This window comes from Manacus candei, unplaced genomic scaffold (genome assembly GCF_025592945.1).
Source record: "Manacus candei isolate 608988 ecotype Guabito, Panama unplaced genomic scaffold, ASM2559294v1 h1tg000046l, whole genome shotgun sequence".
In the NCBI taxonomy this organism is placed as follows: domain Eukaryota; kingdom Metazoa; phylum Chordata; class Aves; order Passeriformes; family Pipridae; genus Manacus; species Manacus candei.
Genome location: NW_026138094.1, coordinates 1,185,384 through 1,212,949, shown reverse-complemented (window position 1 = coordinate 1,212,949; position 27,566 = coordinate 1,185,384). Strand labels below are relative to the sequence as shown.

Sequence of the window (27,566 nt, the reverse complement as noted above, 5' to 3'; positions counted from 1 at the left end):
TAACTCATTATTTTTGCTCAAATGTTGCAGATAGTCGGTTTCCTGTAGCAACAGCCACCAGATGTTTCACTGAACAAGACTTAATTCTTTAAAATTGACCTGTGAGAAATGTGTGAAGGCGAATGGGGGGGCGGAACAATTGTGTGTCAGCATGATTTCCATTTCCTTGCTAAAATCCCATTGCAAGCCTGGCAGTTCCATTCGTGCAACGATGGGTCCTGATTTTTGTGGTACGCTATGAAGCCTTTTCCATGGTTTTCCATAAATGTGCTGTTGGGAGTTGGGGGGTAGGATCAGGCTCTCTTAGGAGAATTAGCATTCCTGGGGCAATTAGCACTGTTTGGGTTAAGTCTGTCTGGTGGATATGCCAGCGTGGGGATCCTGCCATGGATCTCTAGGTCTTCTGTGATCAGTCCTTGTTAGTTTTGCTAGACTGGCTCTATATCATATTTCCATGGGAAACCAACTCCTACGTGAGTTTTTCAGCTGGGGAAAAAGAGTGTCCGAATGTTTTACTGGTGAACTTGGGGTGAGTGGTCCTCGTGGGCACTGTAAGGAGGTCCCAGCAGGTCTTGTCTCTGAAACATCCCCATTTGGGGAGTTTGTCCTTCCAGGAGCACTCTGCATGGGACAAGACTGCACAGGGACTCCTCTGCTGGGATCGAATGACCCGGGACCTGGATTTTTGAGTCTGTTGTTTTCTTGTCCATGTCTGCAGAGACCAGATAAATCAAAGCAGAGCTGTACCATTTCCCTTCCCCACAAGAATATCTTGCTCCCATTGTGCCTCCCCTTCTTGTGCAGTTTGGACCTGGAGGTGTGTATTGGACAGATAATCTTCAAGAGGAAGTGCACTGGTCTTTAACTGGGGATACTGGTGACAGCTCTGTACCCAAGAACTATGGATTGGGTAGAGAAGTTCAGCTCTGCAGAGTTTGGTTTCAAGGCTTCAGAGGCCAAAGTGTCTGCTGGTTTAGGTTAAAGGTGTTTCTGCTGGAAATAAGACTTTCCTAGTGCTGGAAATGCTTCAGGACAGAGTGTGGATGCTCCAGCCGTCCTCATCCATGGGGATTTTGGTATGTGTTAGACTTCGTTTTAGTGTTTTTTCAGAAGTTCTGTATGCCTACCACAAAATTTTGGTATCACTTAAGCAGGAGGTAACTTGAATGTCCTTTTCTTGTAGTAGGATGTGAAATTGGTACTTGAAGGGGCATCTTGAACTCCTTTCCCATCAGCACTTGCAGGTGATCGAATATTAAACATGTTCCCGTGTATCTGAGCGACTGTCAGATCAAATACAGAAGCAACCTGACCTAATGAGTGGCATCTCTGCCCATGGCAGGGGAAAAAGATGAGCTTTAAGGTCCCTTCCAACCCAAACCATTCCATGATTCCAGGAGTCTCTGAAGCACTGTACATATGGAGCTTTGACTCACACCCAAACTCTGTTGTTTAAACAGAGCTGGGAAAGCTGGTTTTGAGCTGTACGTGGATGCTTGGTCTCAGTGATGCTTTCCTGGGAAACAAAACCACCAGCATGAAAACTACAGCTTAATTGCCTTGGTTTGTATCTGATTGCCACAAAGATTCGGGTATATGCTACTTTCTTATATGTGAACCTGAACTGGGAAAACTGTCATGCAGTATAACTGACCTTTCCTTAAAACAACCAAACCCCAATGCTAACATGCACTTACCACAGTAATCCAGGGAATGATTCCTGGAAAGGGCTGTAAAATCTGCATAATCTTTTGATTTCTCAACATGCAAGTGTGTAAGGGAGGTCAGAGAATACGTGGGCATCGTCACGTGTATTTGGTAGCATTTCAAGGGCCACCAGAAGTGCTGCCTCCTGGAAGTGGCATCTCCTGTTTCTTGTCAGAAATCCTTTGGTGTGAGAGGTCCCAGGTTGTGCTGTGCAGCATTTGCACGTGTGCCCTGGGGAAGAGGAGAAATCAACTGCAGACAGGGAGTATCTGACCTGCTTTCTAGCCAGCTGGCAGGTGATGGTGAGCGATATCTACAGGCATGGTGGTTGTCATCCCTTCCTCAAGCAGCAGCAGAGGTTTGCAGAAGAATAGTGGCCAGATCACCATGGTTAAGAGTTTATTTTCCATTTTAATATTGTCTTGAGGTGCTGGGATGTCCAATTTTTAACATTTTCTATAACAGATGACAGATGTCAGATGGCCCTCAGTTTCCTTCTCTCCTAAACTTTCTTCTCCAGGTGAATGAGAATCAAATCTGGGCAGTTTCTGTGACAAAACAATATCTTTCCAGTTCTTGTGCTCTCACCTATCGATGGAAATGGAAAATAGGTAAAAAAGACCTTTTTGATGTAGATGTCCAAGTTGGCTGAAATTGTATCAAGTTTTGCTTTTTCTGGGATGCTGTCTTTGGGGACAGAGTGCTACTGCTGTGAACAAGGATGGTGGTTAACCTCAAATGAGCTCTGAAGGTCACGGGTTCGAGGAGGAGATGAGCTGCCCCATGTGACACAAAGTGCAGAGCTCCATTCTGTTAGCTGCAGGGACCAGGAGGCTGCACAGATTCTCACAGAAGCAGGAAAAATGCAGTCAAGTGGGGGAAAAACGGTCCAGCACCATTGCACTGATGGTATCACAGGTCATGAAACAGTCTCCCAGTCCTTTGCTCCGACACAGAGCATCACTGTGCATTTCCCGTGCTCCTGTGGTCTTGGCTGGATGTTGCTACTGGCCACCCAAGATGGGGTGTTGCGTCAAATGTGATTGCCCCTCACACCTGCAATCTCAGGGCATGAATTTCTCCTGAAAAATCTTAAATGTCCTTGTGCCAGTTTTTACAGTCTGAGGAGACTCAGCTAGAAATAGCCTGAATTTTCTTCCGCGTGCGGTGATTCAGAGGGGTATTTTGTGGCTGAATACGGAGCCATTTTGGGATTTGCAACCGCAAAAGATGATGTTTGATGCACCAGGCTGTTGTGTAGAGATGCAATTGAGAGGTGCTGCCTTTCCTTGTGGAAGATTTGCCTTGTAGGCAGAAGAATTGGGCTTGTTTTTCCAGCTTTCTCAAGGTTATGTTGTTGGCATGGAAGGGGAACAGGCGCTGTAATGGAGTAATTAATCTTGGAAATAGAGTTTAAGGTAGTACCTAAAAGGGATTTGTGGTTGACGGAGGCAGGGTTCCAGCAAGGGATTCTTAGAGACTGAACCTGTATTTAAGTGAAGATATGGTGGTGGGGAAGGATTTGGATCAGAGGTTGGTGCCTTTCAGAGGACAGAAAGAGGCTTGGTGGCATCTCTGACTTCCCCCATGGTTAGGAGGCAAGTCCTGCATGGGACCAAACCTCCACTTCTTGTTTTACTTGATATCAAAACTAATAGGATGGAAAAAGCTCTTGTCTCTCTGCTCAGTGACATTGGTGCTTGTGAAATAAGTGCTACAGCTCGACATGAAGGAATCTGCCAGTTGGGATTAGTCCAAGGCCATGTGTTGCCAGACAGAGGAATATTATCATCAGGATGTGCTTTCCTTGGCTAAAGATCTCTGCAAGTACCCATGTGGCATCTCTGCTTTGTTTTAAGAGATAAAAACTCTGAAGTCTAACTCTGAGTGTGAGTGGGTAGAACAAACAGCTTTCTCTTCCAGCTTCAAGGACCAGGGAACCCTCTGATTGTCACTCCTTGCTCACAGTTTGTTTCCTTGCTGGGCATTGGCTTTGGTTTCTCTAATCCAAGGAATCCATCAGGTGTTTGCTAATCTGTCTGCACCAAACTCATCCAAGTTGTCTTATCTCACAGCACTTTTGGTTCTTGAGAAACCTTTAGGCTTCTCTCTACAGTGTCACTGATTTTTAAGTCATTCTAGGATGGGAAATACAGTAGCACAGAGCTGCACTTCCTTCCTACAACTTCTGTTGCTCTACTGCCAGAGTAAATGACTTCAAGGACAGCTTAGGAAATGTGGTTTCAGTGTTTGGATAATCCAGTATCTAATAAGGCCCAAGCTGTGAAGCTTTTCTTCTGGACAGGGATGAGTGACTCCTCTCCCATGTGGATTCCTCTGTGTTACACTGCATAACTGAGCTGGTGTTTCATTGTTTTCCCCAGTGAGGGAACACATGTGGATAGGTCTCCTTTGGCTTTAGCATCAGGGGAGAAATTTGGTTTTGAATTCTTTGTCAAATGGGATTGATGCCAACTCTGCAGTGTGGTAGGCACAGAGGAGGGAAGAGATGGGAAGAGATGCCCCTGAGCCGGGGCAATCCCAGCACAAACACAGGCTGAGGAAGAATGGTTGGAGAGCAGCCCTAGGGAGAGGGACCTGGGGGGTTGATTGATGAGAAGCTCAACACACCCTGGCTGTGTGTGCTGGGACCCATAAGCCCTGGGCTGATCCCACAGCGTGGGCAGCAGGGGAGGGGGGGATTCTGCCCCTTGCCCTGCTCTGGTGAGACCCCCCTGCAGTGCTGCCTCCAACTCTGGGGTCCAACAGCAGGAGGAGGTGGAGCTGCTCTGGAGGCAGGCTGGGAGAGCTGGGGGTGTTCTCCTGGAGATGAAAAGGCTCCAGGGAGATCTTAGAGCCCCTTCCAGTGCCTAAAGGGGCTCCAGGAGATCTGGATGACAGACTTTGGACAAGGGCCTGGGTGACAGTGCTTCCCACTGCCAGAGGGCAGGGTTAGATTGGATACTGGGAAAAAATTGTTGGGTGTAAGGGTGGTGAGGCCCTGGCCCATGTTGGCCAGAGAAGCTGGGGGGGAATGGAGGAAAATCCTGGATGTTGTTAACCACAGGACTTCACTCTTGTCCATACCAGGGTATTTATAGTTTTAGTGGTATGTGCGTTGCCTTTCCTTCCTAATAGATCTCTGGACCACAGGTGGGTGGCAGATTTGTTTATTTTGGCGCAATATTCCCTTTACATGGGCATGTCTGGAGTTTACAGCAAACAGAGGAGCCAGGCCGTGACCTGTGCAAAGTCCTCAACGCAAGGGAAAGGAGGGAAGCAGGAAAAGCTGTCATGTAAAATTACCTCTCAGAAACTGAGACATGTCTTCAGCTTCTTTCCCTGCTGGTTTGAAGGCCATTTCCTTAAGCTGACGTTGCTCCATCAGATGCATCATGAGCTTGAACATTTGTGTCAGCACTGCCTGTTCCTGCCACGCGCTATCCTTGCTCGGAGCTGGACGTGCCATGGGTTGAGAATCAAGAATCATCCTTCAGGATGTTGCAGAGCTTCAGTGGGAATCCTCTTCTGGCACTGGGGAGTTCAGATCTGAATGGAAGTAACCAAAATGGTGAGGTGACCTGGCAGAAAGGTGGCTGAAGTGTTTGCTCACTACCTAGGTGCCTTATTGACCTGAGGGATGAGCATCAGGTGGTTGGACAGTGCTGAGGTGCACATAAAGCGTTATCAGTGGCAGTGGCAGAGGTTGGTGTGAATTAAATCTGCTACCATGACCTTGGTACAGCAGCATCGGTGAATATCCGGCTTTGATAATGAAAATAAATGTCCTGTGGAAGCTGGATATGGCTTTGGAGTTAGTTTTGTGGCTTGAAATATCATAGATCATAGAATATTCTGAGTTGGAAGGAACTCACAAGAATCATCCAGTCTAACTCCTGGCCCTGCCCAGGACACCCCAACAGTCCCACCATGTCCCTGAGAGCATTGCCCAAACCCTCCTTGAGCTCTGGCAGCCTTGGGGCTGTGACAACTGCCCTGGGGAACCTGTTCAGTCCCCAGCTACCCTCTGGAGGAAGAACCTTTTCCATCCAACCTGACCCTCCCCTGACACAGCTTCATGCTGTTTTTCATGACATGCAGGGATTTTGGGGATTGCCAGATGTCCTTGCAGGCATTAACACCCTCTTGGGCACATTCTCCATCATGTGGTGCAAAGGCAGGTGATGTCTGAGCATCCCTGTTTGTCAACCTGTGTTCAGAAGAGTGTGAACGAGGAAGGGATGGTGATGTCTCATAACCAGGCTGCGCCTTCACAAATTTAAGTTTGCCCCATCAGTGGGAGCTTAAGGGGGGAAATTTGATGAGCTTGATGGTGCGTGAAGGCTGGATGGGTACAGGCAGAAAACACCTCTAGAGCTTCTCCAGACTGTCACTGTGAGAAACCAGAGCGTTTGTTGCCATCTCTGATGCTGCTCGTGCCACCCTGACGTGTCCTGGTGTGCCGAGTGGTTTCACAGGGATGCTGATGTGGAGTGGCTGCTTCCCCTGATACTGCCTCACCTGTCCTAGTGCATGGACCTCGTCTCAGGGTGATTATAGAAAGAATATGCACTTGAGAATCACAGGGAGAAAAATGACAGGTATTGGAGGGTGCTTCCAGTTAATCTGGAGGAAGATAAGCCACCCATCCAGCATGCGGAGGCTTTTAAGGTGCTGACAACTCCCTACCTTGAGATTTGCAGAAGAAAACCCCCAGAAAACCAACCAACCACAGAAACCTTCAAGTATTATGTTTTTTTAAAGCCGTGTAGCTGCTCTCTGGAGTATCAATGGCTTCTGCTTGGCTTCCCCCTGCGGGCGGGTGCTCCGGGCACTTCCTTGCCAGATTGAGGAAGGAACTCGGCACAAACATTTACTTTCTGTGAACAAACGCAACTGTCTGACTGTGTATCTGGGGATTAGGGTGCCTGATTGCTCTGCCGAGGAAGTGCAGGTTTTTATGGATGAGGTTTGTGTGGGTGTAGCCATGGCAGGCACAGAATGAAACCAGTAACCGAGGCTGGACCTTGCACTGGGGAGGAGGCAGCTCCTCCGCCAGCAAACAGAGCAACCTTTGCTTTGTTTAGAAATAAATGAAGAAAAATAAAATAAATGAAATTTTAAAAGGCAGGACGCAGGATCTAAACGTCTTCTGGCCCTCCTGTGAGGGAGTTGTGCTTCTCCAGTGGGTATTTTGCTTGTTCTGCGGGTAATTCCTGGCATCTTTCAATCCGAATCCATTTCTTCTGACAGCTGAACTGCTTCATCAGGACACAGAGCTTGGGAGATCTGAACAAAGGAATCCTAAATCTCAGAGAAAAAGGAAGGGGTGGTTCTTTATGTGCTGTGAGGATGCTGCCCTGTGGGATAGGTGGGTTTTTTCCACAGTTTGTTGTGGGGCTGCAGTGTTGACTTCATGGAGTTTTTATAATCCCATAGCAGGAAGGGAAGACAAATTGCTGCAGGTTTCAGGCTTTGAGTGTAACAGTGCCTTAAATATCAATCTCTGTCAGTTTTTAATGGAAATGATCTATCCCAATCAAAACCTTCCTCTACCAGAAACAGAGATGGGAGAGAAGAAGGTGCTGGCAGGGGAGCAGGGCACTGGCAGCACAGGTAAGATTTGTTTACAGAGTCTGAAGCAACATATTTATTAAGCCCAAACGAGCAGGATTTATTACTCAGGAATCTTGGTTCTTACCTTTTCAATTCCCTTGTGCTCTAAACCTTGTAACCAGGTGCAGAGGTCAGTCACCCCTGTCCAACAGCAATTTGCCTCCAAATAAACAGCACATTAAAGGCTGGGGCAGGTTTCTCTCCCCTGGCAGGTCTTAGGTATGTAGTTTCTTTTTCAAGACATGGTTTAGTTGCAAACAAAATATGTAGGTGATGTCAGTTGAATTCCTGCCAAATGTCTCATTACATGAGGTGACAGCGTGGTCTGATCCTCTCTCCATGACTGCTGGAAAAGGCAGTATCTTCACATAAGGAGAAGGTGAAGTTCAGGCATTAAAATGAAAATACATATACATTAAATAATGAAGTATCAACTCTTCTTGTGTTTCCCCTTAGTACACTCCATCTCTCTCCTTTTGGCATCACCATTACTATTTTTTTAAGAGATGCTGCTGTTCCAGCTCACCATCTCTTACATCACTGTGTTTCCAGTTCGTTCCCCAGCTCTTAGGAGGAGTTTCTGGTGATGAGCAACACGGAGTCGAGCCTGTTGGGCAATGTCGAGAGTCTGTGGGATGGAGTGACGCAGACTTTGCAGAGTTCTCCTCCTCCCTGCTTGTTGTGGGGCGTTTGGGCTTTGCCCGCCAGGTCAGGTCTCAAAGTTTAGCTGCACAGAGCGTACCTGTGACTTCTACCCACCTAAACTGTTTGTGGACATGTTCCCTTCTTCTGGGTTTCTCTTTTCATCCTCTCTTCGTATGAGGCTGCGTGGTGGTGAAGAATAGCTGCTTGAGTTCTTGTGGGGTCATACTCAGCATCACAGAAGAACATGGACATCTCTTACAGCCTGTTGTCCTTTGGCTGATGGCTGCTGTTCATCCCTGCAGGACACACCTGGCTGAATCTTCCTTTGGCACTCGATGCCCAAACCCTTGCACTGAATTAGGTACTTGCATGAAATTCCTTTTCTCAAGGCACCTCGTTCTGATGCAGCTTCATAACTTCACTCCTGTTGCATGGAAGTGGAATTTTCTCAAGGCTTTGCTGCTTTGTAGTGACCCTTGGACACTGAGAGAGCCCTTACTCCTGTGTTTAGGGCTCAGTGCTGTGAGAGGTCAGATGTTCTCCTATCTCCTGAGCCATTAGGTGCAAATGCTCAGCATCTAATGGCTCATCCTGAATCTTGCCTGTGGTGTCTGAAGCTCATTTTAGGAGCTGGTATGAGACTTGGCGGAGGTTTGGTGTCCTGCTCTGAGGTAACAAAGAAACCATTCTCCTTGTTTGTCTTCAGCTTTTTGAGGTGCCCTGGGTATTGGTGGGACAGAAAGGAGGCAAACTGTTCCCATCTGGCAACCCCAAGCCAAGCTTGAGGACCTGGAGCTCTTCTCAAGCTGGGATATAGAGAGGCTCCATCTGAGTACCCCCTCATTGCTGTTCTGTAATGACACTTTTTATGGATACTGGGTGGCACTCGACACAAATGTGTCCTTCCACAGGGGAAGCACGTACCTCCTGGATGCTGGGCTCCCCTGGACACACGGCCTCTCAGCACCTCAGGGCTGCCTGTCGTCTCGAGCTGAGTTCCACTAGCACAGCTTCTACCCACCCTTGCCATCAAGGGGTCTTTGGTTTCCTTTGATCTCATCTCCTCAACTTCACAAGGACTTTTCTTCTAATAAGAGGCTTTTCCTTGCCCCACACACTATGAGAGCTGCATTGGCTCTGTACTTGATACTTGCGTTGCTTTCTGAAAGCAGAAAAGAAGCTCTTCATGGTTTGGATACTGCAAAGGGGCTTTTTTTGTGTTTAGCTTTTGGGGCTTTTTGGGGCTTTTTTTGTGTTTAGCTGCCAAATTCACCAGTCTTTTCAAGCTCTTGGAGCCTGTCTGCAGTTCATCCTCCAGGCTGCTTTTCCTTGCCAGGCAATGTGCAGATAAAACACTCGTGGATGATTGAGGTGCACCTGTGTTACATTAGGCTGTAAATCTGCAAAATCACTTTTACTGCCAGTGATCCAAGGCTGCTCCAGAGCCTGGGCTGCTGTGGTGGTCTTGGAAAGGACTTGCTTATCATCGTTGACACCAGCAAACTACATCCATCAGCCACCATGGATGCACCTGAACCCTCCTGGCATGGGTCATTCCTTGTTGATGGATGTACATGGCTGTCTAGAAGTCATCTTTTCCCCTTTCTTCTTCAAATCCATTGTCTGAAAGGAAGGGGATGGCATAGGCAGGTCTGCACCTCTCTTTTTACTGTTAAGCAACCTGGTATTTGAAGATGAAAAAAAAAATACAGGTCTATAAGATGCCTGGATATCAGAGAAGAGAATGTCTGCAGGGTTCTCATCCTGCCCCAGGTCTCTTGCAGACCCTTTGCTGCTGCCAGTTTTTTCCTCATTTTCTCTGTAGCATCCCCATAAATATCTATTTCTGCTGGAAACTGATCTTTCATGGCTTCACACAGCCTGTTTTGTGAGCAGAGCTGGGATCCTGACCACCAGGCTCTTTGAGAAGCCTTTCAGAGATTGGACTTGACGATCTTGGTGGTCTTTTCTGACCTTTACAGTTCTGAACGCTGGATTGTAAAGCTGCGGTCGGTTGCTGTAAAATCAGGAGGGTAGATCTCAAAACTGCTGTTGGTGTGAGGGTTCCCTCCCATGGCAGGGGCTGCAGGACCCCGGGGTGCTGAGGGCTCTGGGACTGGTACTGGGCGGGCTCAGTGTGTGGGCCGAGCACCTGCGTTGGTTGGTGCTGCTGACAGCAGGGGTTTGGCTCTCTGACAGGCTTTTCTGCAGAGGGATGGTGTCTGATGTTGTGCTCAAGCCTCAGAAGATAGAGGGGAGCTGATCTGGCAGTTGCTTTTCAGTGTTTTCTCTGCCCAGCCTAAAAAAAAGCCCGAAAATATGCAGAGCTCAGGTTTCATTAGGGGATTTTTTTGTTTTGTTCGAGCATTCAACTGTTCCTTAGCTGCTCCAGCATAATCCACCTCTTCATAAACAGCACTAACCCTCTTTTTCTGACAGATTATGGTCTCTAGTGCTTTGTTACATCTATAGGAATATGAGTCTCTGGCTGCTGGCATGTGCTTGGCTGGGACTCAACTGGGGAAGAGAAGTCGATGGATCGAGCTCAGTCACACAAACCACTTCCCTGGAAAATGCTTTATGCTTTGTTTTGACTCTCCTTGTGTGAGAGAACTAAATTACCAAGTAAATTTCTTTTTCCCTCCGTAGCATTCCTGGTTTCCCTGCTGAGCTTGCGTGGAGGGGATTGAGAGCAAAGTTCAGGAATGAACTTAGAGAATGAATGCTTAGATTGCTCTTGGTGAAACAATCAACCAAGACCTACTTGGAAAAGGAACTCGCCATCATATTTATTTGAGGATTATATAATTAATGTGTTTTAGCACATTCACAATGTCTTCGAGGAAAAGACCTCATTGAAGTTCACTTCCCTCAGATGGAAAAGGGTATTAGTTTGTTTGGGTTCATCTCTGTCCATAAAAACTGTAATTGGGGGATGTCAACTTGACAGTCCTGGGCATTCATGAGTCAGGAATGAGTGTAGTGATCCACAGTTGTTCATCTTTCTCTCTTCCCAGCAATTTAGACTTAAATACTGTTTGTGTGCCTCCTCGTTGTCTGCCTGTGAAGCACTAAACAAAACTAACTGCAGAAGCTGAAGATTAAATTGTTGGGTCAAATGATTCAACAGAAGCAATTTGTAATGTTTGAAAGGCATCTGCAGCCTTCAAGGCTGGGAGGAATCTCCCAAGTGTGGGGCATCCGACGTGACGTGCACCTGCTCGCCATAGTCTGCAACCAGCTTTGTCAGTGCTGTTCCCAGCTTGAAACTGCAACAGAGAATTTTGACCTACTTTTTCAGTTTTTCTGTTGTTTTGCACAACATTGAGGACACTGAAACCAGGTCAGTCTAGTGCTGGTTGGAGAAGCACAGATAAATGCTGATCTCCTCTGTGTGGAGGTGCTGCCGGGGTACAGGCATGAAATGCATCTCCTGGTAGAAAACCCTCCACATAACCAAAAAGCTCTTGAGTGGGAGAGAAAAAGGCAAAAAAACCCCAAAAAGATATTTCTTGTGGCTAAGTGGAGGAAGCATTCAACCTTGAATCCTTCCTTCCTTGGCTTGTGTAATAGCCAGGCACAAGAGCAGAGGCCTCTTCCAGGTCAGACCAAGAGTGTCAGTCTGTTGGAGGGCAGGAAGGCTCTGCAGAGGGATCTGGACAGGGTGGATTGCTGGGCCAAGGCCAGTTTGATGAGGTTCGACAAGGCCAAGTACCAGGTTCTGTGCTTGGGTTGCAACAACCCCATAGAATGCTCCAGGCTTGGAGATAAATGGCTGGAAAATGACCCAGCAGGAAAGGACCTGGGGGTGCTGGTGACAGCTGCTGAACATGTGCCCAGGTGGCCAAAAAGACCAGCAATATCCTGGCTTATACCTGCAATAGTGGGGCCACAGGCCTAGGGCAGTGCCTGTCCCCCTGTGCTGGGCACTGCTGAGGCCACATTTCAAATCCTGGGGTCAGTTCTGGGTCCTTCATGGCAAGAGACATTGAGGGGCTAGAGTATGTCCAAAGAAGGGAACGGAGCCAGGGAAGGGACTGGAGCACCAGGAGCAGCTGAGGGAGCTGGGGGGGCTCAGCCTGGAGAAAAGGAGGCTCGGGGGACCTTCTTGCTCTCTCCAACTCCCTGACAGGAGCATGAAACCAGGTGGTGGTCGGGCTCTGCTCCCAGGGAACAAGGACAGGATGAAAGGAAATGGCCTCAAGTTGTGCCAGGGGAGGTGTAGGTTGGATATTGGGGAAATTTTCTTCATGGAAGGCATTGTTAAGCTTTGGAACAGACTGCCCAGAGCAGTAGTGGAGCCACCATACTTGGAAGTGTTCAAAACCATGTGGATGTGGCACTTGGGGACATGGGGAAGTGGTGACCATGACAATACTGTGTTAACTGTTGGACTCTTAGAGGGCTTTCCCAACCTGGATGATTCTGTGACTCTAAGATAGGATATTTGGTTATCTGTTTGTTTTTTTCCTCAGGAGCAGGGCAGATCTCATAACTTTTATTTTCTCATTAGTAGAACAGTGGCTTTACCAGGAGTGAGTAACAGGATGGTTTTGGAAAAAGAAGAATTTTGTTGGGACCAGTTGGAAGGACAGAAGCAGAATAAGAAATGGAATGTTGTGAAAGGGAGGAGATGAGGCAGTGGGATGAGAAGGCGTGAAGGGACCTGAAGCCAGTGGATTGTGTCCTTGTAGAAGAGAGCAGAGCTGTCAGCAAAGGGTTTACTGATTGTGTTTTAATAAAGGCAGAGCAGTGACACCTCGAAAGCTGTTCCTGTTACGGTGAGGCGGAGGACACAAAGCCAGCTTGTTCCTCTAAATTTAGGGGTGTAAGCTCATAAAACGAGTTGGCAGATGCTGAGAACGTGAGTGAACACATCATATATGTCCTAGTTTCCCCATGTTCCTTGTTCCCTGCACCCTCGTTCCCTGCTGTCCCTTTTCCAGAGGATGAGCCCTTTATCCCGATCTGTGGTAAAGCCAGCAAAGTTTTCTGCTGCTGAAGGCTCTACTTTTTACACAGTCTGAGGGTGGAAGTTGATGAGCTCATATCCGTATGTTTATAACATGTCATTTGAGAGTCCTGGAGGATTTTGACTTTGAAGTCATGTGGGAAGTAGCAGATCTTGTCTGGAAAGTGCTCTCCAGATCAGGAGACTCACCAGACTTATTACACAGGCACATGGGGTGGGTGTTGGAAAACCCAGTGATAAGGCATATACTTTGTCCTAAAGCAATGATCTTGGAGCTGCTTTGAGGAATTGAGGTCCTGTGTCTGTAGACAGCAGGGTGACCCATCCTAGCGGAAAATGGGGCTTTCTTGAAGGTTTCTTCTTAAAAGAAGAAAAAAGGAATTGTAGGGCTGCTTGTTGGGGTGTTGCTCCATCTGTCAGGCATTTGCAGTTTGATTTCTGGTATGTATTGACTCTTTCATGGATCAAAGCCACACACAGACCCAGACTAGATCTGCTTGCTTTGATTTGAAGTAGAGGGGGTCCATTCACCATTTCAGACTGGACAGATTTCTGAAATCATGCCACAAACCAAGAGTTGGACAACTCTCATTCATATCCTAGAAGGGTCTCCAGAGTAACTCAAGGAGATCAAAGAAGTTTTGAGTGCAAGGGAAGTGAGCTTCTTCTTGGAAGGGTAGGAACAAGGGTGTCTTTGACTTCTTCACACCAGTCTCTCATTTACTTGTCCTATCCTATGGCTGCTCTCAGACTGAAGGGCTTCCCTGTGAAACCAGGAGGCTCTGAGCAGTGTCTGGGCCATAACAAGGAAGAGGTAAAGTGATTAAAGCTTCCTTCACACTGCACTGTGCTACTGATCTCAACACCAACAGCAGCTGCCTTCCAGTGCTACCTGGAAATGTCCAAGGCCAGGTTGGACAGGGCTTGGAGCAAACTGGTCTAGTGGAAGGTGTCCCTGTCCACGGCAGGGGGTGGAATGAGATGAGCTTTAAGGTCCTTTCCAACCCAAACGGTTCTATGATTCAACACCATCTCGAAGCTGGTTTGTAGCTGTGACACTGCGGTTTTATTGATGGAGGTGAGGTCGTGACTTAGGTCTTGGGTCTAAGTGTTTGGAAGTGTGTAGGACACAGAGCTGTTGGTTTTTATTTAGCTAACTGTGCTTCAAGTGATTTCCTTTCAAGCCTTGTGTCTTTCATTAAATAACTGTTCCTGTGTCTCCAACTGTATTGTAGTGAAATGAATCCTGGAATTGGGCTGAGTCACCATTAGGAAAGTATCTTCAAGCAGCTCTGTTCAAATGGAAGTAACTTTGAAGAGCAATCTTGCTGAGTGGGTGGAAAGGTAGGAAGGGAAATCGTTATGAAGAAGTTTGAATCGTGGCAGGAAATCGTCCTGGTGTTCTGAGCAGCCTTTAAATATTAATGAGACTGAATTCAGGTTGCAGTCTGGTCTTCATTCTTCTGCCTCTCCTCCTCCAAATCTGAGTGCTTTGCTAGTCCTCCAAGGCCATACTTGATGCCATATTTACTGCTGTTGTTTTAAACACATAGTAACGACAGTGTGAGATCTGTGTGTGATCCCATGTGCTGAGAACTGGGCTCTGCTCGTAGGCTTGGCCCTAATAAAGAGGTTCTCGAGCGCTTGGTTCACTCATCCATCACTGCTCTGAATTCTTGTTTGCGAGAGGCTTTCAGCTGAGAGAGGATGTTTAGTGTTTGCAGACTGTCAGACGTGACCTTTTCATCCTTCTCCCTGGGGAGACCTCATCCAGATGGGGAGCGGGGGAGGGATGGAGGCGTAGGAGCTCATAACCGGTAACATCTTATTTCACAAGCCAGAAAACGCGTGGTGGAACTCTGGGCCTGCCTGAGGAAAACAGAGTTGCTTGTCCCATCTGAGATGTGCTGAGCAAGGGGTAGACTGGGCAGGGTGTGTGCTCTTGCTAGAGACATCTTTCTGTTTCCTTTTCTGAGGTCTGGAGTTGTTGCTCGTGGATTATCCAACCCTGATGAAAATAATTAGTTTCCTGGGGAAATAAATCCTCCTCTCTGGCTTTGGTGGGATCAAGTGTGCTTTCCGAAGTGCTGCTGTTTTTTGCTCCTGGAATTCCTGTGTTCTGCTCATCTTTCTCAGGGATCCAGCCCTAGAAGCACTCCAGCATCATAGAATTGTTTGTGATGGAAAAGCCCTCTGAAATCATTGGGTCCAACTGCTCCCCCAGCACTACCAAGGCAACCACTAAGACATGTCTCCAAGTACCACACCCATATGTTTTATCACATGGAAGATGTAGTTTAACTGAAAGTTAAAACAACATTTGGCTGCAATGGTCTGTGTCTACTTCTCTTGCCATAGCAGAGATAAAGACCAAAACTTCCCCTACTCCAGCTTTAGCTTTCTAAATTTTATCAGAAGCACCTAAATCCACCAGCTACTGGAGGTCATCTTCACATTAGGTTACAGTTCCACAGCAAAATTCTGTAGTTTCACTAACTGTCCTTTTCAAAAACTTTTTTGTTTGGATTTGTTTTGAAGCCAGCCCAGGGATGACCTGGGGTGGGGTCCAGCCCAAGTGCTTTTCTGATATCTGATAGAGCCTCCTCAGCGCTCCTGCAGGCCGGTTCCACAGGGCAGACACAACTGTGCTTGGGTCTACACTGGGCAGGGCACCTGAAGGACGTGGAGATGTCTCTGATGAGAAAGCAGTTCATCCAGTTTGCTGGTAACGGACGTTTACTGCTTATCTGTATTCTGCTCTAAGTATTAAATCTTGAATTAATTGGAGGGACGAGCAAAGCTTGGTTATGTGAAATAATTTCTTGTACATGAACATCTCCAACTCTCCTGTGTGGGCCTGTGTGGTGCTGAATCACAAGTGGTGTTTCACACGTTGTTTCGGGAGCGTGTTGGGAGCTTGACACTTCTGGTTTTGGGTCGATGTGGCTGTGGCTGTGACACAGAGGTTCTCAGGTGACCTGGTGATTTCCAGACCTCCTGGATGTGCTGCAGAGATGCTGTGTGATGTTTCCTGCAGGGATCCACCATTGTGCAGAGCAACAGGGAGAATTCCAGTGCCTAAAGGGGGCCTACAGGAAGGCTGGAGAGGGACTTTTTGCAAGAACAAGCAGTGACAGGACAAGAGGGAATGGCCTTAAGCTGAAAGAGGAGAGATTTTGAGAACTGCATCACAAGCATCTCCAGAGTACCTGATATCATCTCCTGATGCAGCATCTTACAGACAAAGCATCCATCAGCCTTTCCCTTCATCCTGCCAAATGCTTGGGGAAGCTCACACACTGCCACTGGTACTTCTAGGCGGTGCCCTCAGACCCTCTGTTCCTACAGAGGCTTCAGTTTCATGTGTGAGTGGTAGAACTTCCTCCTGGCTGCCATGGGGCCAAGCTGAACCATTTGGCTGCACTAATGGCTCAGTGTGAGTTCATGTCCTAGGAACAGTCTCAGGGTGAAATATTGATCTTCCGTGCACTCCCTGGACTGCACCTGTGGGACAGGACCTCCAGGGTCCACACAGCTCCTGCCTGTCTCCTTTGGGCTGGTCCCTGAGCACAGAAGAACCTGCAGAGGTTGAGAAGCATCTGTCTCTTGTCCCCTTTTGACTAAGTTATCAGGAATTATAAGGTGCTCAGGAGGGGTGTTGGTCGCTGACTGGAGTACTCCAGAGCTGCTCACCCACAGTGTTGTGGTCATGCCAGGTTTGGACATATGGGAGGAAAGTTTATTTCAGTTCCTCTGGGGGAACTGTCAGGCTTCGGTTTGCCTGTCATGGATGTGGCTGCTGGAGAAGATGGGGATCTGAGCAACCTGCTAGTGGAAGGTGTCCCTGCCCATGGCAGGGTGTTGAAATGAGATGAGATGACCTTTGAGGTCCCTTCCAACCCAAACCAGTCTGTGATTCAGTGATTATCTGTATTTCCAAGATCTTGGCTCATGAGTCCCTTATGCAATTTCATTAGAATGTCTGGTTTTCCAACACCTCATTTTTTGGGATAATTAAATCCTGTGAGCAGTGTGGACTGTGTGTGAACGTAGCTTTCAGGAAACTTTTGGCTTTTTCAAAATAATCTTGCTTTGGCTACTGATTTTGGTCATATCTGTAATACAGCGGTTTCAATTAGCAAATATATCTGAGGTTGATTTGGAGTTGGACTTCGATGGTCCTTGTGCATCCCTTCCAACTTAGGTTATTCAGGATATTCTAGATCAATTTGGAAAGAGGTAAAAAGAAGGAGAATTTTACTTCAGTGCTTCAGAATTTTCTTCTCTTGGCATCTTTCATTGGCCCCTTTGTATTTTTTGTCTGGCTTTTGCGTAACACTTTAAAAATATATGAAGTGAGAAGAAAAAAAACTTTTCTCATTGGCTTTAAAGGTGGGATGTGTCTCAGTGTCCACCTGACATGCTGGTGTTGTTGGAATGGCTTTGGTTAGTGATGTGACATCAGTCCTGGAAACTCCAGTGGAATCACAGAATGGTTTGGATTGAAAGGGACCTTAAAGCTCATCCCATTCCACCTCATGCCATGGGCAGGGACAGATCAGGCTGCTCCAAGCCTTGTTCAACCTGGCCTTGAACACTTCCAGGGAGGGGACACAGAGCAAGCAGTGGATGGACAGCACTGAGAACTCTTCATAAGGTTGGGGCTTTTTATCCTATAGCTGTTAAATTCCTTCAGACCGGGAAAGTTCTGGACATTAGCCCTGTTGTATTTTTCTCTCTTGGTATTTTAAAGTAATGATTTTTATTTCATATATCCTTTTTCTTTTCTCCAGGTAAGAAACCAAAAGTAACCTGCCTTTATTGAGTTCTCAAGAACATAATCGACCCCTTGGTACATTATCAAGATGCATTAGGAAACTGGATCCGGTGCCAAAAGAACTCCATGAGTTTCCATGACTCTCTTGAACCCTGACTGATACTTTTGGATATAAATTTCTGTTCTAAGGAGAAGAGTGTGTACTCCAAATCCTTTCTGCCAGCTCGCTGGCAGAGATATTTCACTAAGATCATGGACCATCCTAATAGGGATAAGGATGAAAGGCAGCGGACGACGAAGGGAATGCCAGGAAGGAGCGGGCACGGTTCTCGACCGAGCTCATCGGCATCTTCTGGCGTCCTTATGGTGGGACCCAACTTCAGAGTGGGCAAGAAGATTGGGTGTGGGAACTTTGGAGAACTCAGACTAGGTAAGAAGTAACCGTTTTAGTGGCCTGCATTATGCAAATTAGCATTTCACCACTGGAATATAAATATGTAAAAACTTACCCTGGCTCGAGAAACGCGTGCGCTTGTCTCGTTTCCCAAGTGTCGAGCTGCCTTACCTGAAGCTTGTGACTCAGAAGATGTAACTCTTAACATGATTTTGATTTGCATAAAGTCAAAGGGAATACACTGGAGAGGCCAAAGATGCAAATTTTGAACAATCCCAACAAATGAAGACTGTTCTCAGCGCTGAATGTCTTGCCTAAGGTGAAAACAAATCTTCTTAACTGTGTGAATTGCTAAATCTTGCTCTCAGATTTTTGTCCCTAAGCTAGAACACTCTTTTAAAGTGCTAGGTGAGACTCTTTCCAAGCACTCAGACTCGATTCCACATCCTTCTCTAACCTCACTGCCCTAATTCCAGCCCCATCCCAGTCTCCCTGCTCTGTCCCATGTGTCGGACTCGCTGGCAAAAGCAAGGCATGGGATTGGCCATCTGGCTCCACTCAGCCAGCCCAGCAGCCCGTGAATTTTCATGGACTGTTGGTCTCCTAACCTCATCTTGCAGCTGGTCACTCAAACAGATGGTTCCACTAATGCATTGTTTGTTTAGGACTACTCAGGAGCTCAGTGCATTGGGCTCTTAAGTCGTCCTAACCAAACAATGGTTGTGTTTTAAAAGAGGTGGGGAAGCACCAATATTGCTTCCTGTAACCAAAGGGTTATAACAAGTAACTATTGATAGTATCTTTGTAGATTCCTGCTCGGAATCTGTGTCATCTTAAATTAATCTGTGTAGTCTCTCACTCTGAGGTTGGGTTGTTGCATCTCTACAAACTGCTGCTTCTCCACAGTGGTGTGTCTCAGTAAACGGGTAGTTTGGTTTCAGCATTACATCAGAGACATTTTATTGATTTGCAGGAGCAGAGATAACACTCCAGAGGTGGAGAGAAACCAAGGGCAGGGACGGAAACTCCCGTCTTCCTGCACATGAGTATAATTGGCAGCTGTAGATAGGTTTGGATCCTTACAGTGATATAACATTAAAAGCTCTATTGCATTCTCAACCCCCCCCCAACAGCAAATGTCAGGATCCCCAGGGAGATGTTGAATTGCTTTGTAATCCAAGCTCTGTGCTGAGGTTCAGTGGCTGTAGTGGATCCCTCCAGGTACAGGGCTTTTGGGTTTATTCAGCTGGTGCCCAAATCACAGAATCACAGAATAGTTTGGGTTGGAAGGGACCTTAAAGCTCATCCTGTTCCACCCCCTGCCATGGGCAGGGACACCTTCCACTAGACCAGGTGACCTCCTCTGGACTCGCTCCAGCAGCTGTTGGACCCCAGAGCTGGAGGCAGCTCTGCAGGGGGGGGTCTCACCTGAATGAGGCAGAGGGGCAGAATCCCCCCTCCCCTACTGCCCCCGGTGGTGCTGTGGCTGCAGCTCCTGTTTCCATGATTGTTTTTCACATTTCTCAAAATTTTAGTGCTACTGGGCTTGTGATTAAAGTACAGTTTCATAGCATGTACTTCGGAGAAAAGATTTCACTTCTGAAAAAGTCACTTTACAGAGAAATTAAGTTTTAACTGTGGAAATGCAACACCTGCTAGGTGAGTGGCTGTTTTGTTTTTAATAATACATGTATTGTTAATGCTGGTTAACTAAGAATTTGGGCAATGAACCACATGTACTGATAACAACTTTTAAGTGTAAGGTCCTTCCAGGAGCTGTATTACTCTTTTTTTTAAACTCCTCTTGCTTTTTGCCTGTCACTATCCTTTAAGAACTCCTGTTTGCTCAAATAGCAGCTATTTCTCTTGCACAGACTGTTGGTAATTATGTCTGGGGGGAAGGAGAAGCTGAAATCCGAGCATGCAAGTCTCTGATAACAGTTTTGTTCCTGTGAGAATGAATGGTGTGCCCTCCGCTTTTTGACTTTTTTAATATGGTTTCAGGGAAGTTAAACCCCAGTAGTACAGGCAGAGCAAAGCCTGATAAACAAGGGGAAAGGAGATTTTTCCAATTCCCTGGAGAGTTTCTCTGTTTTCAGGTGTTGTGTTTTCACTCCAAGCTGCTCGTGTATCAGGGGAGCTGATTGTTCAGGGAGGAGATGGCACGTGCCTACGGAAGCTGTTTGCTGTGAATATCCAACTCCCTGCTCAGAGTTGATCTTTCTTCCTAAAAATACAGACTGCCCCAGGATATGACTTCTTTGGAGCATGTGGGAGCAGCACAGTCAGATCCCAGCCCACTGAGGAGATGGGATGGGGAGATGAACACAAAACTCAGCATTTGATAGAAGGAAAGGGGGAAATGGCCACAGCCTGTGCCAGGGGCAATTCAGGTTGGATATTGGGAAAATATTTCTTCACTGAAAGGGTGGTTGAGCATCAGAACAGGCTCCTCAGGGAAGTGTTGGAGTCACCGTTCCTGGAAGTGTTCAGAGAAGGAGTAGATGTGGCACTGCACAATGTGATTTAGTGGGAATGGTGGGATTCAATTGAAGGCTGGACTTGATGACTGATGACCTTGGAGGTCTTTTCCAACCCTAATGATTCTGTGATCTGGAACAGGGTTAACCAGTGGCTATTTCTTCAGACAGGCTGCAGAGGAGGGGGCCTGGGAGGGCTTTGGTTTCCCAACTGGCTCACCCTACTAGCAGGGAGCAGGGGGTCCTGTTTGCCATTCCCATGTCAGATGCTGATGGATTTGGGATTTCATTGCCCTCTGTGCAACACCAAATCATGCAGCTCCCTGGTATCTGCCAAGTCAAACCTCATCCTGCCTCAGGAGCTGGAGCAACAGGAAATTTTTTCCCAAACACTGAACCATGAGCCATGGTAGGGATAAATAAGCCTCCACAAAAGTCTCTTTTTTTCCCACTGTTTGATACCCTTATTTAGTAATGCAATTAAATAGGAACTAATGTAAAATTCTTATTGCAGTTTCAGTAAGTTGGGGGATTTTTTAAAATAAGCATTAAGTTCTGGATAGAGCAGATCATAGAATTGCAGGATGGTTTGGGTTGGAAGGGACAGTGAAAGATCATCTTGTTCTAACCTTCTGCCATGAGCAGGGACACCTTCCACTGTCCCAGGTTTCTCCAAGCCCTGTCCAACCTGACCTTCAACACTTCCAGGGATGGGGCAGCCACAGCTGCTCTGGACAACCTAGGCCAGGGCCTCCCCACCTTCACAGCCAACAATTCCTTCCCAATATCCCATCTAACCCTGCCCTCTGGCAGTGGGAAGCCATTCCCCCTTTGCCTCTCCCTCCATCCCTTGTCCAAATTCCCTCTCCAGCTCTCCTGAAGCCCCTTTAGGCTCTGCAAGGGGCTCTAAGGTCTCCCCAGAGCCTTCTCTTCTCCAGCTGAACACCCCTAGTCTCCCAGCCTGGCTCCAAAAGAGAGGGGCTCCAGCCTTGGAGCATCTCCATGGCCTCCTCTGGACTCACTCCAACAGCTCCATGTCCTTCTTGTGTTGCAGACACAGAGTTTTTACTGGAGACCAAATCTTTTTGTTCTAATGCCAACATTATCTGGCATTTTCAAAACTGTATGTCCAAGTATTTAAAAATTACCATTAATGCAGCTTTTCTCCCTGCTTTGGGGGTGGAAAAAAAATAGTTAGGATGGGCTAGATCTGATCCATATCTTGATTCCTCCCTTGATGGGTTGCTGCACCAAAGAGATTTGGGGAGAAGTCTGTGTTTTTATGTGCATCCAGAAGTCAGATGTCAGCATGATTCATACAGAGTTCTCCTGAAGATTCAGCACATCTCAGCAGCGAGTAGCAAGCCCCAGACTAGCAGAAAAGTTTCTTATCTGTAGATTGCCGGGTCAGAGCAGGTGGATCTGATCAGGGAAGGTGCCCCCCAAAAGCAAGAACCACCCGGGCTGTAGTTTGAAGCCAGGAGCTTTGCTTCCAAACAAGTAAAACAATCAAATAAATAATTAAAGATGATAATAGCATCTGGTACTGGGGCTGTAGTTCCCCAATAACAAGGCATAATGTGAATATTGGATGAGAACAATGTGGGATGTGGAGGGTGAGAGCAGATCCTGGGTAGGGTCTACACCAGGAGCTGTTAGCAGGAGACATGTGCTCTAAAAGGGACAACAATCAGGCACATCCTGAGTGCCCACAGAGTCTGGTGTGTGTGCAGATGCATCACTTTGTAGATGGCTCGCTTTGGGCTCCTCTGGTGCCTGCAATCTGTCCATGTATTTGCTGCGTCTCACTGCCAGGCCTTGAGAAATCCGCTTGGCGAGGTTTCCCACGTGAATACCAGCAACTTAATGCATCGCTTCTCCTTTGGAATATGTAGTTCATAATTGTCAGTGGAACTCCCCAAAACTGAGGCATGGACTTACTCACTGCTCCATCAAAAGCTTTGCCTCAACTTGAAAGGCTTTTGTTAGCACAGTTATACGGATCGTTTGTCGTACCAAGTTAAGGTGCAGCTTCTGTTCAGGGCTTGTTTCACTGCACAGGTCACTGTCTCCTGGGAGCCTTTGCTCTTCCATCCTAATCTGCCTTGGGGGAGGAGGAAGGATAAACCGTTGCACCTTGGACAGTGTGACAGCAAAACTGAGGGGTAGATGTCAGTCTGGAGCCAGCAGAGAGATTTTGGGGATTTGCTTTGCCATTGTAGCTGGCAAAACAAGCATCTCATGCTGCAGCTTTGGGAAGGGTTTGGAGTTCAGAGGCTGGACCCATTGGTACCCCCTTATATTCAGGGTCTCCCCATAGTGCTCTGGTGGGGATGCACTGGAGGATGAATTAGTTCATTTACCTTTGGCTGTTGGCCTGATTTCCCAGGCTGGTGTGCTGCTAATCCCAGCTCTTTAACTGAGGAACTTCATTATGAAAATTACCTTCTATCTAGTCCTCACCCTCATAAACCAGACCATAATAAGATGGATTATGGCTCTGTGTACATGGAGGGGGTTGGCCATGTCCGTTTTGCCTTGAAACAAGTTTGGAAGAGCACTGTTTCCCTGATGCCGTTGTCCTGCTTTGGTGGGAGAGCACAGGTGTTGATGGAAGGGCTGTGGGTGGAAGTGCACCCCTGGTTTTAAAAGGTGTGATGGAGGTCATGGGATCCATAGGGGATGGAGTTCTCATGCCTCCCTCCCTGGAGACTTTTGCTGTTCAAAGCATCTGACTTTCTCACATATTTGGGCTGGAGCTTCCCTGGCTCAGTGTCCTCAAACTGAGCACCTTCAGCCATGTCCTGGGCTCGTCCCCACCAGGGGCAGCAGGTGAGGGCAGGATTCTGCCCCACTCAGGTGAGACCCCCCCTGCAGTGCTGCCTCCAACTCTGGGGTCCAACAGCAGAAGGACATGGAGCTGGTGGAGCAAGTCCAGAGGAGGCCACAGAGCTGCTCCAAGGGCTGGAGCCCCTCTGCTGTGGAGCCAGGCTGGGAGAGCTGGGGGTGTTCACCTGAAGAGAAGGCTCTGGGGAGACCTTAGAGCCCCTTCCAGTGCCTAAAGGGGCTCCAAGAGAGCTGGAGAGGGACTTTGGACAAGGGCCTGGAGGGAGAGGCCAAGGGGGAATGGCTTCCCACTGCCAGAGGGCAGGGTTAGATGGGATTGTGGGGAGAAATTGTTCCCTATGAGGGTGGGGAGGCCATGGCCCAGGTTGTCCAGAGAAGCTGTGGCTGCCCCATCCCTGGGAGTGTTGAAGGTCAGGTTGGACGGGGCTTGGAGAAACCTGGGCTAGTGGAAGGTGTCCCTGCCAGTGACAGGGGGTGGAACTGGGCAATCTTTAACTGTCCCTTCCAAACCATTCTGTGATGTTGGTTGGAGCTCCATCGGGAAGGGGGAGGAGCTACAGCTTCAGCTGCCAGTGGGGCTCATTCTCTAGTCCCTCACACAGAGCAGGTATTCCAGGTGGTTTTAGGCTGCCTTCCCTCAATGTCCTCACGTCTTCTCGCCTTCAGCCATTACTGCAGCCCAGGTCTGTCTCAGAGGGTGAAGCAGTTCATCTGCCATCTCCTTTTCCAGCAGTTTGGCCTTTTAGCCCCTCAGTGCTTTCCAGTGTCTGAGTATTCCCAATGAAACTACAAAACCTCCTTTCTACACTTTGTTTCCAGTCTGGGCATAATATTATGTCTTTTACTGGAAAGAAATAGATGGAAAGCATCCTGTGTGTCAGGGGTTAGTGCTGGGGCTCAGCTTTCACCTCTGCCTGCAGAAACACCTCCCTGAGGATATTTAACCTCGCATTTAAATGCCTGCCCTGTGTTAAACTGCATCACCAGTTATCAGAACAGGTTGGAGCTATAAAATTTTGCTTTCCTGATGGATGTTAATGCAGTATGCTTGGTGCAGGCTGAGCCTGGGAACACCTAATCCCAAATTTAGAGGCCAGAACTACCCTGAGAGATACAGCGGGGAAAGCATCAAAAGAAGTGAAATGTAGAAAACATGAAGCTGTTATAAAGTAAACTAAATTTCCCTTGATATTTCAGGATTTAAAAACAACTGTCTGTCTTCTCTCATGTTCGTAATGTCTTTAATTTGATTGAATCTCCCAGTGCTGTTGTCTTGTATCTGTGTGCTGAGGAGGACATGGCATGGTTTTAATGCTGCCATGTGGATATGGCAGAGCTGCTCCTGCCTGCTCTGAAGGATGTCACTCCCTGTCCTGGGCTTTCTCAAGAGCTGGGCTGTGCAAAGCATCAATATCCATGATAGGAATTGGAAAATAAGTGTGTAACACAACCGGGCTGATGCTACAAATAAATGCTGATAACTTCCAGCCTGGATTGCTTCTGTATTTTAGAGCTACAGTTGCTGAATGGAAGCATGACATGCTGTGGCAGCGCTAAGCAGTGATGAGCAAAGGTCAATGCTTCCCTGGCTAAATTCATGGGGAGCTTTTTGTGTTGGGGGCTGCCCTCCTCAAAGGGAACAGTGGGACCAGAGGAGGTCAGAAAGGTAGAGGGTGCCAGCGTGGTGGGACAGAGCAGATCCAAGGCCTGCCTGAGTGTCCTTCCCCAGTGGGGGGACTGGAGAGTTTGCTGTCAGGCATGAGCAATGTGGAGGTGAAGGGGAGGTGATTGCTCAGATTCCCTGGCAGAGGAACTGGAGGACATTGAGTGATACTGTAACTGGCAGCGTCAGAGCACATGGAGAGATGCTCTGTGACACATGTAGCTGTGCATTGCTGCCACGGGTCGCTGAGGGGGGCAAGGGCTCCCTTCAAACACCAGACAGGCTCCTGGAGGAAAAATTCCCCTCCAGCTGTAGCACACACGGATTCCAGAGCTCTGGCTCAGCTGGACGTGTGCTCGGCTGGTTGTGCTCATCCTACGCTCCTTCGTGCTTCCCAGAGCATGATTAACCTGGTGAAACTCCCTAGAGATTCCAGGATGAAATTGTTACGTGTCCAACAGATCCAAGACACTTCCAAAAGAAATGATGCTCTGTCTCTTCAGTTTTTTGTTCCCCAGATGTCTTTGGCATGATGTAGATAATAAAACCCCATGTCTCTGGGATACCTCCTCTAAGGTGTGCACAGAGCATAAGTGTTGCCCTAAAACACAATTCCCTTGTGCTGAGGGGAAGGTGGTGTTTGCTGCCCTGCTGAACTGCTGCAACTGATTATTTTGAGGCTTACACTTTGTTAAAGGCATTGTGGGGAACTGCAAAAACAGCCCTTTGGCAGCAGTGACACTCTTCCTTATTGTGCCTCGAGCTGTGAGTGCTGAATGTGGAACTAAAAGATTTTTTTCTTCTCTCCTTACAGGTAAAAATCTCTACACCAATGAATATGTAGCGATCAAACTGGTGAGTAGAAGCTTCAGGTGTCCTTAAATGACTTGTACTTCATGTTAAAAATTCAGAACAAAAGGAAATTTCTCACTTCAGACTCAGTGCTGCTCTCACCCTCAGCTAGAATGACTTATTAAAGCTAACATAAATTCTTAAGAACACTAAAAGCAAGGGAAGAACCCATCCTTCCCCTTGCTGAGCGCTTTTGGTATCTAACTGGTCTGTAGCTGTCCTACAGCAGCGAGTGAAGAGCACTGAGGGTGGGTTTGCCACCTCTTTCTGCTCCATAGCTTGAGCCTTTCTGTTCAGGACTCCAGGGATTCTCCAGTTGTCAGAGCATTTGGTCAGGAACCTGGCATAGTACAGCCTGCTGCTCGTGTCTTTGGAGTCGAGAGACAGGAAAGAGGGAGTTTCTGTGGTTCAGATACCCTTGGGGAGTAGGGCACAGCTCGGTCTGGTACGATGCCGAGAGGCTGCAGGTGCAACAGGCAAAACAAGATTCAGTTTGGTGAAGGTCAGTCTTTGGCTTCTGTGTGTGGCCAGGAGATACAATCACATCATCTGTGATATCTGGGGGATGGGGAACTCCCTAACTTGTAACACTTGAAGATTTATAAACTCACAGCCCAATAGTTTGTGTTTATGCCTTAACTTTTCCTGTCTATAAACTAAGAGTTTCCTTGGTCCCTGGAAGTTTTCAGATTCAATTTCTTCAGCTGATGTGCTCTCTTCTCACCCGAATGCTCTTTAATCATGATCCAAACCCTAAAACCTGCAGTGAAAGTTGTGATTCTAGCTTGATACTGGCAGCAAACCTGCCTGTTTGTCCTGGTGATGCTGTCTGGCAAAATGACAGGAATCACTCCAGTTACAGAAGACCAGGATGGATGTGGTGCATTAATTGTGATCACGTTTGAGTGCCACAGATTCCATATCTCTGGCATTCTCCTTATGATGCACAGTCGATGAAAAATAATCAGGGCTTTGCAGGTGAGACTTGTTTTCGAGACTGTTGGCAAATGTCAGAGGATATTCCCCAAAGTAAATAAATAAACACCTGCAGTGGAGTTTAGGATCAGAATTGCAGGATGGTTTGGGTTGGAAGGAACAGTTAAAGATCATCCAGTTCCACCTCCTGCCATGAGCAGGGACACCTTCCACTAGCCCAGGTTGCTCCAAGCCCCATCCAACCTGGTGTTGAACACTTCCAGGGATGGGGCAGCCACAGCTGCTCTGGGCAACGTGTGCCAGGGCCTCCCCACCTTCACAGCCAACAATTTCTTCCCAATATCCCATCTAACCCTGCCCTCTGGCACTGGGAAGCCATTACCCTTTGTCCTGCCCCTCCATCCCTTGTCCAAAGTCCCTCTCCATCTTTCTTGGAGCCCCTTTAGACACTGGAAGGGGCTCTAAGGTCTCCCTGGAGCCTTCTCTTCTCCAGCTGAACACCCCCAGCTCTCCCAGCCTGTCTCCATAGGGGATGCCCATGATATGGATCCCCATGAGGAAGGAGGACTGTTGGTTTTTAAGCAATAGAAGATGTGCTGTGTACACAGACAAGGTGTTTTATTCAGTCAATAACGCTCCTAATTTGCTTTCAAAGATACTCCTCCAAAGTTATCGCA

At 47.5% G+C, this 27,566-nt stretch overlaps 1 protein-coding gene across 5 annotated transcripts in view; it reads left to right on the top strand.

The window, feature by feature from the left end:
- The window catches only part of CSNK1G1 (casein kinase 1 gamma 1), a 102,078-nt gene that overhangs the window by 23,746 nt on the left and 50,766 nt on the right, over positions 1–27,566 (top strand). For 2 of the 5 annotated variants that reach the window (XM_051796475.1, XM_051796474.1), the window contains exons 3-4: positions 17,734–18,147; positions 25,916–25,956. In XM_051796475.1, coding sequence (XP_051652435.1) covers positions 17,970–18,147; positions 25,916–25,956 — 219 coding nt within the window. In that variant the 5' untranslated portion in view covers positions 17,734–17,969. Of the gene's footprint in view, positions 1–17,469; positions 17,598–17,733; positions 18,148–25,915; positions 25,957–27,566 lie in introns of those variants that run through there. The other 3 variants (XM_051796476.1, XM_051796478.1, XM_051796477.1) reach the window with 2 other exon arrangements.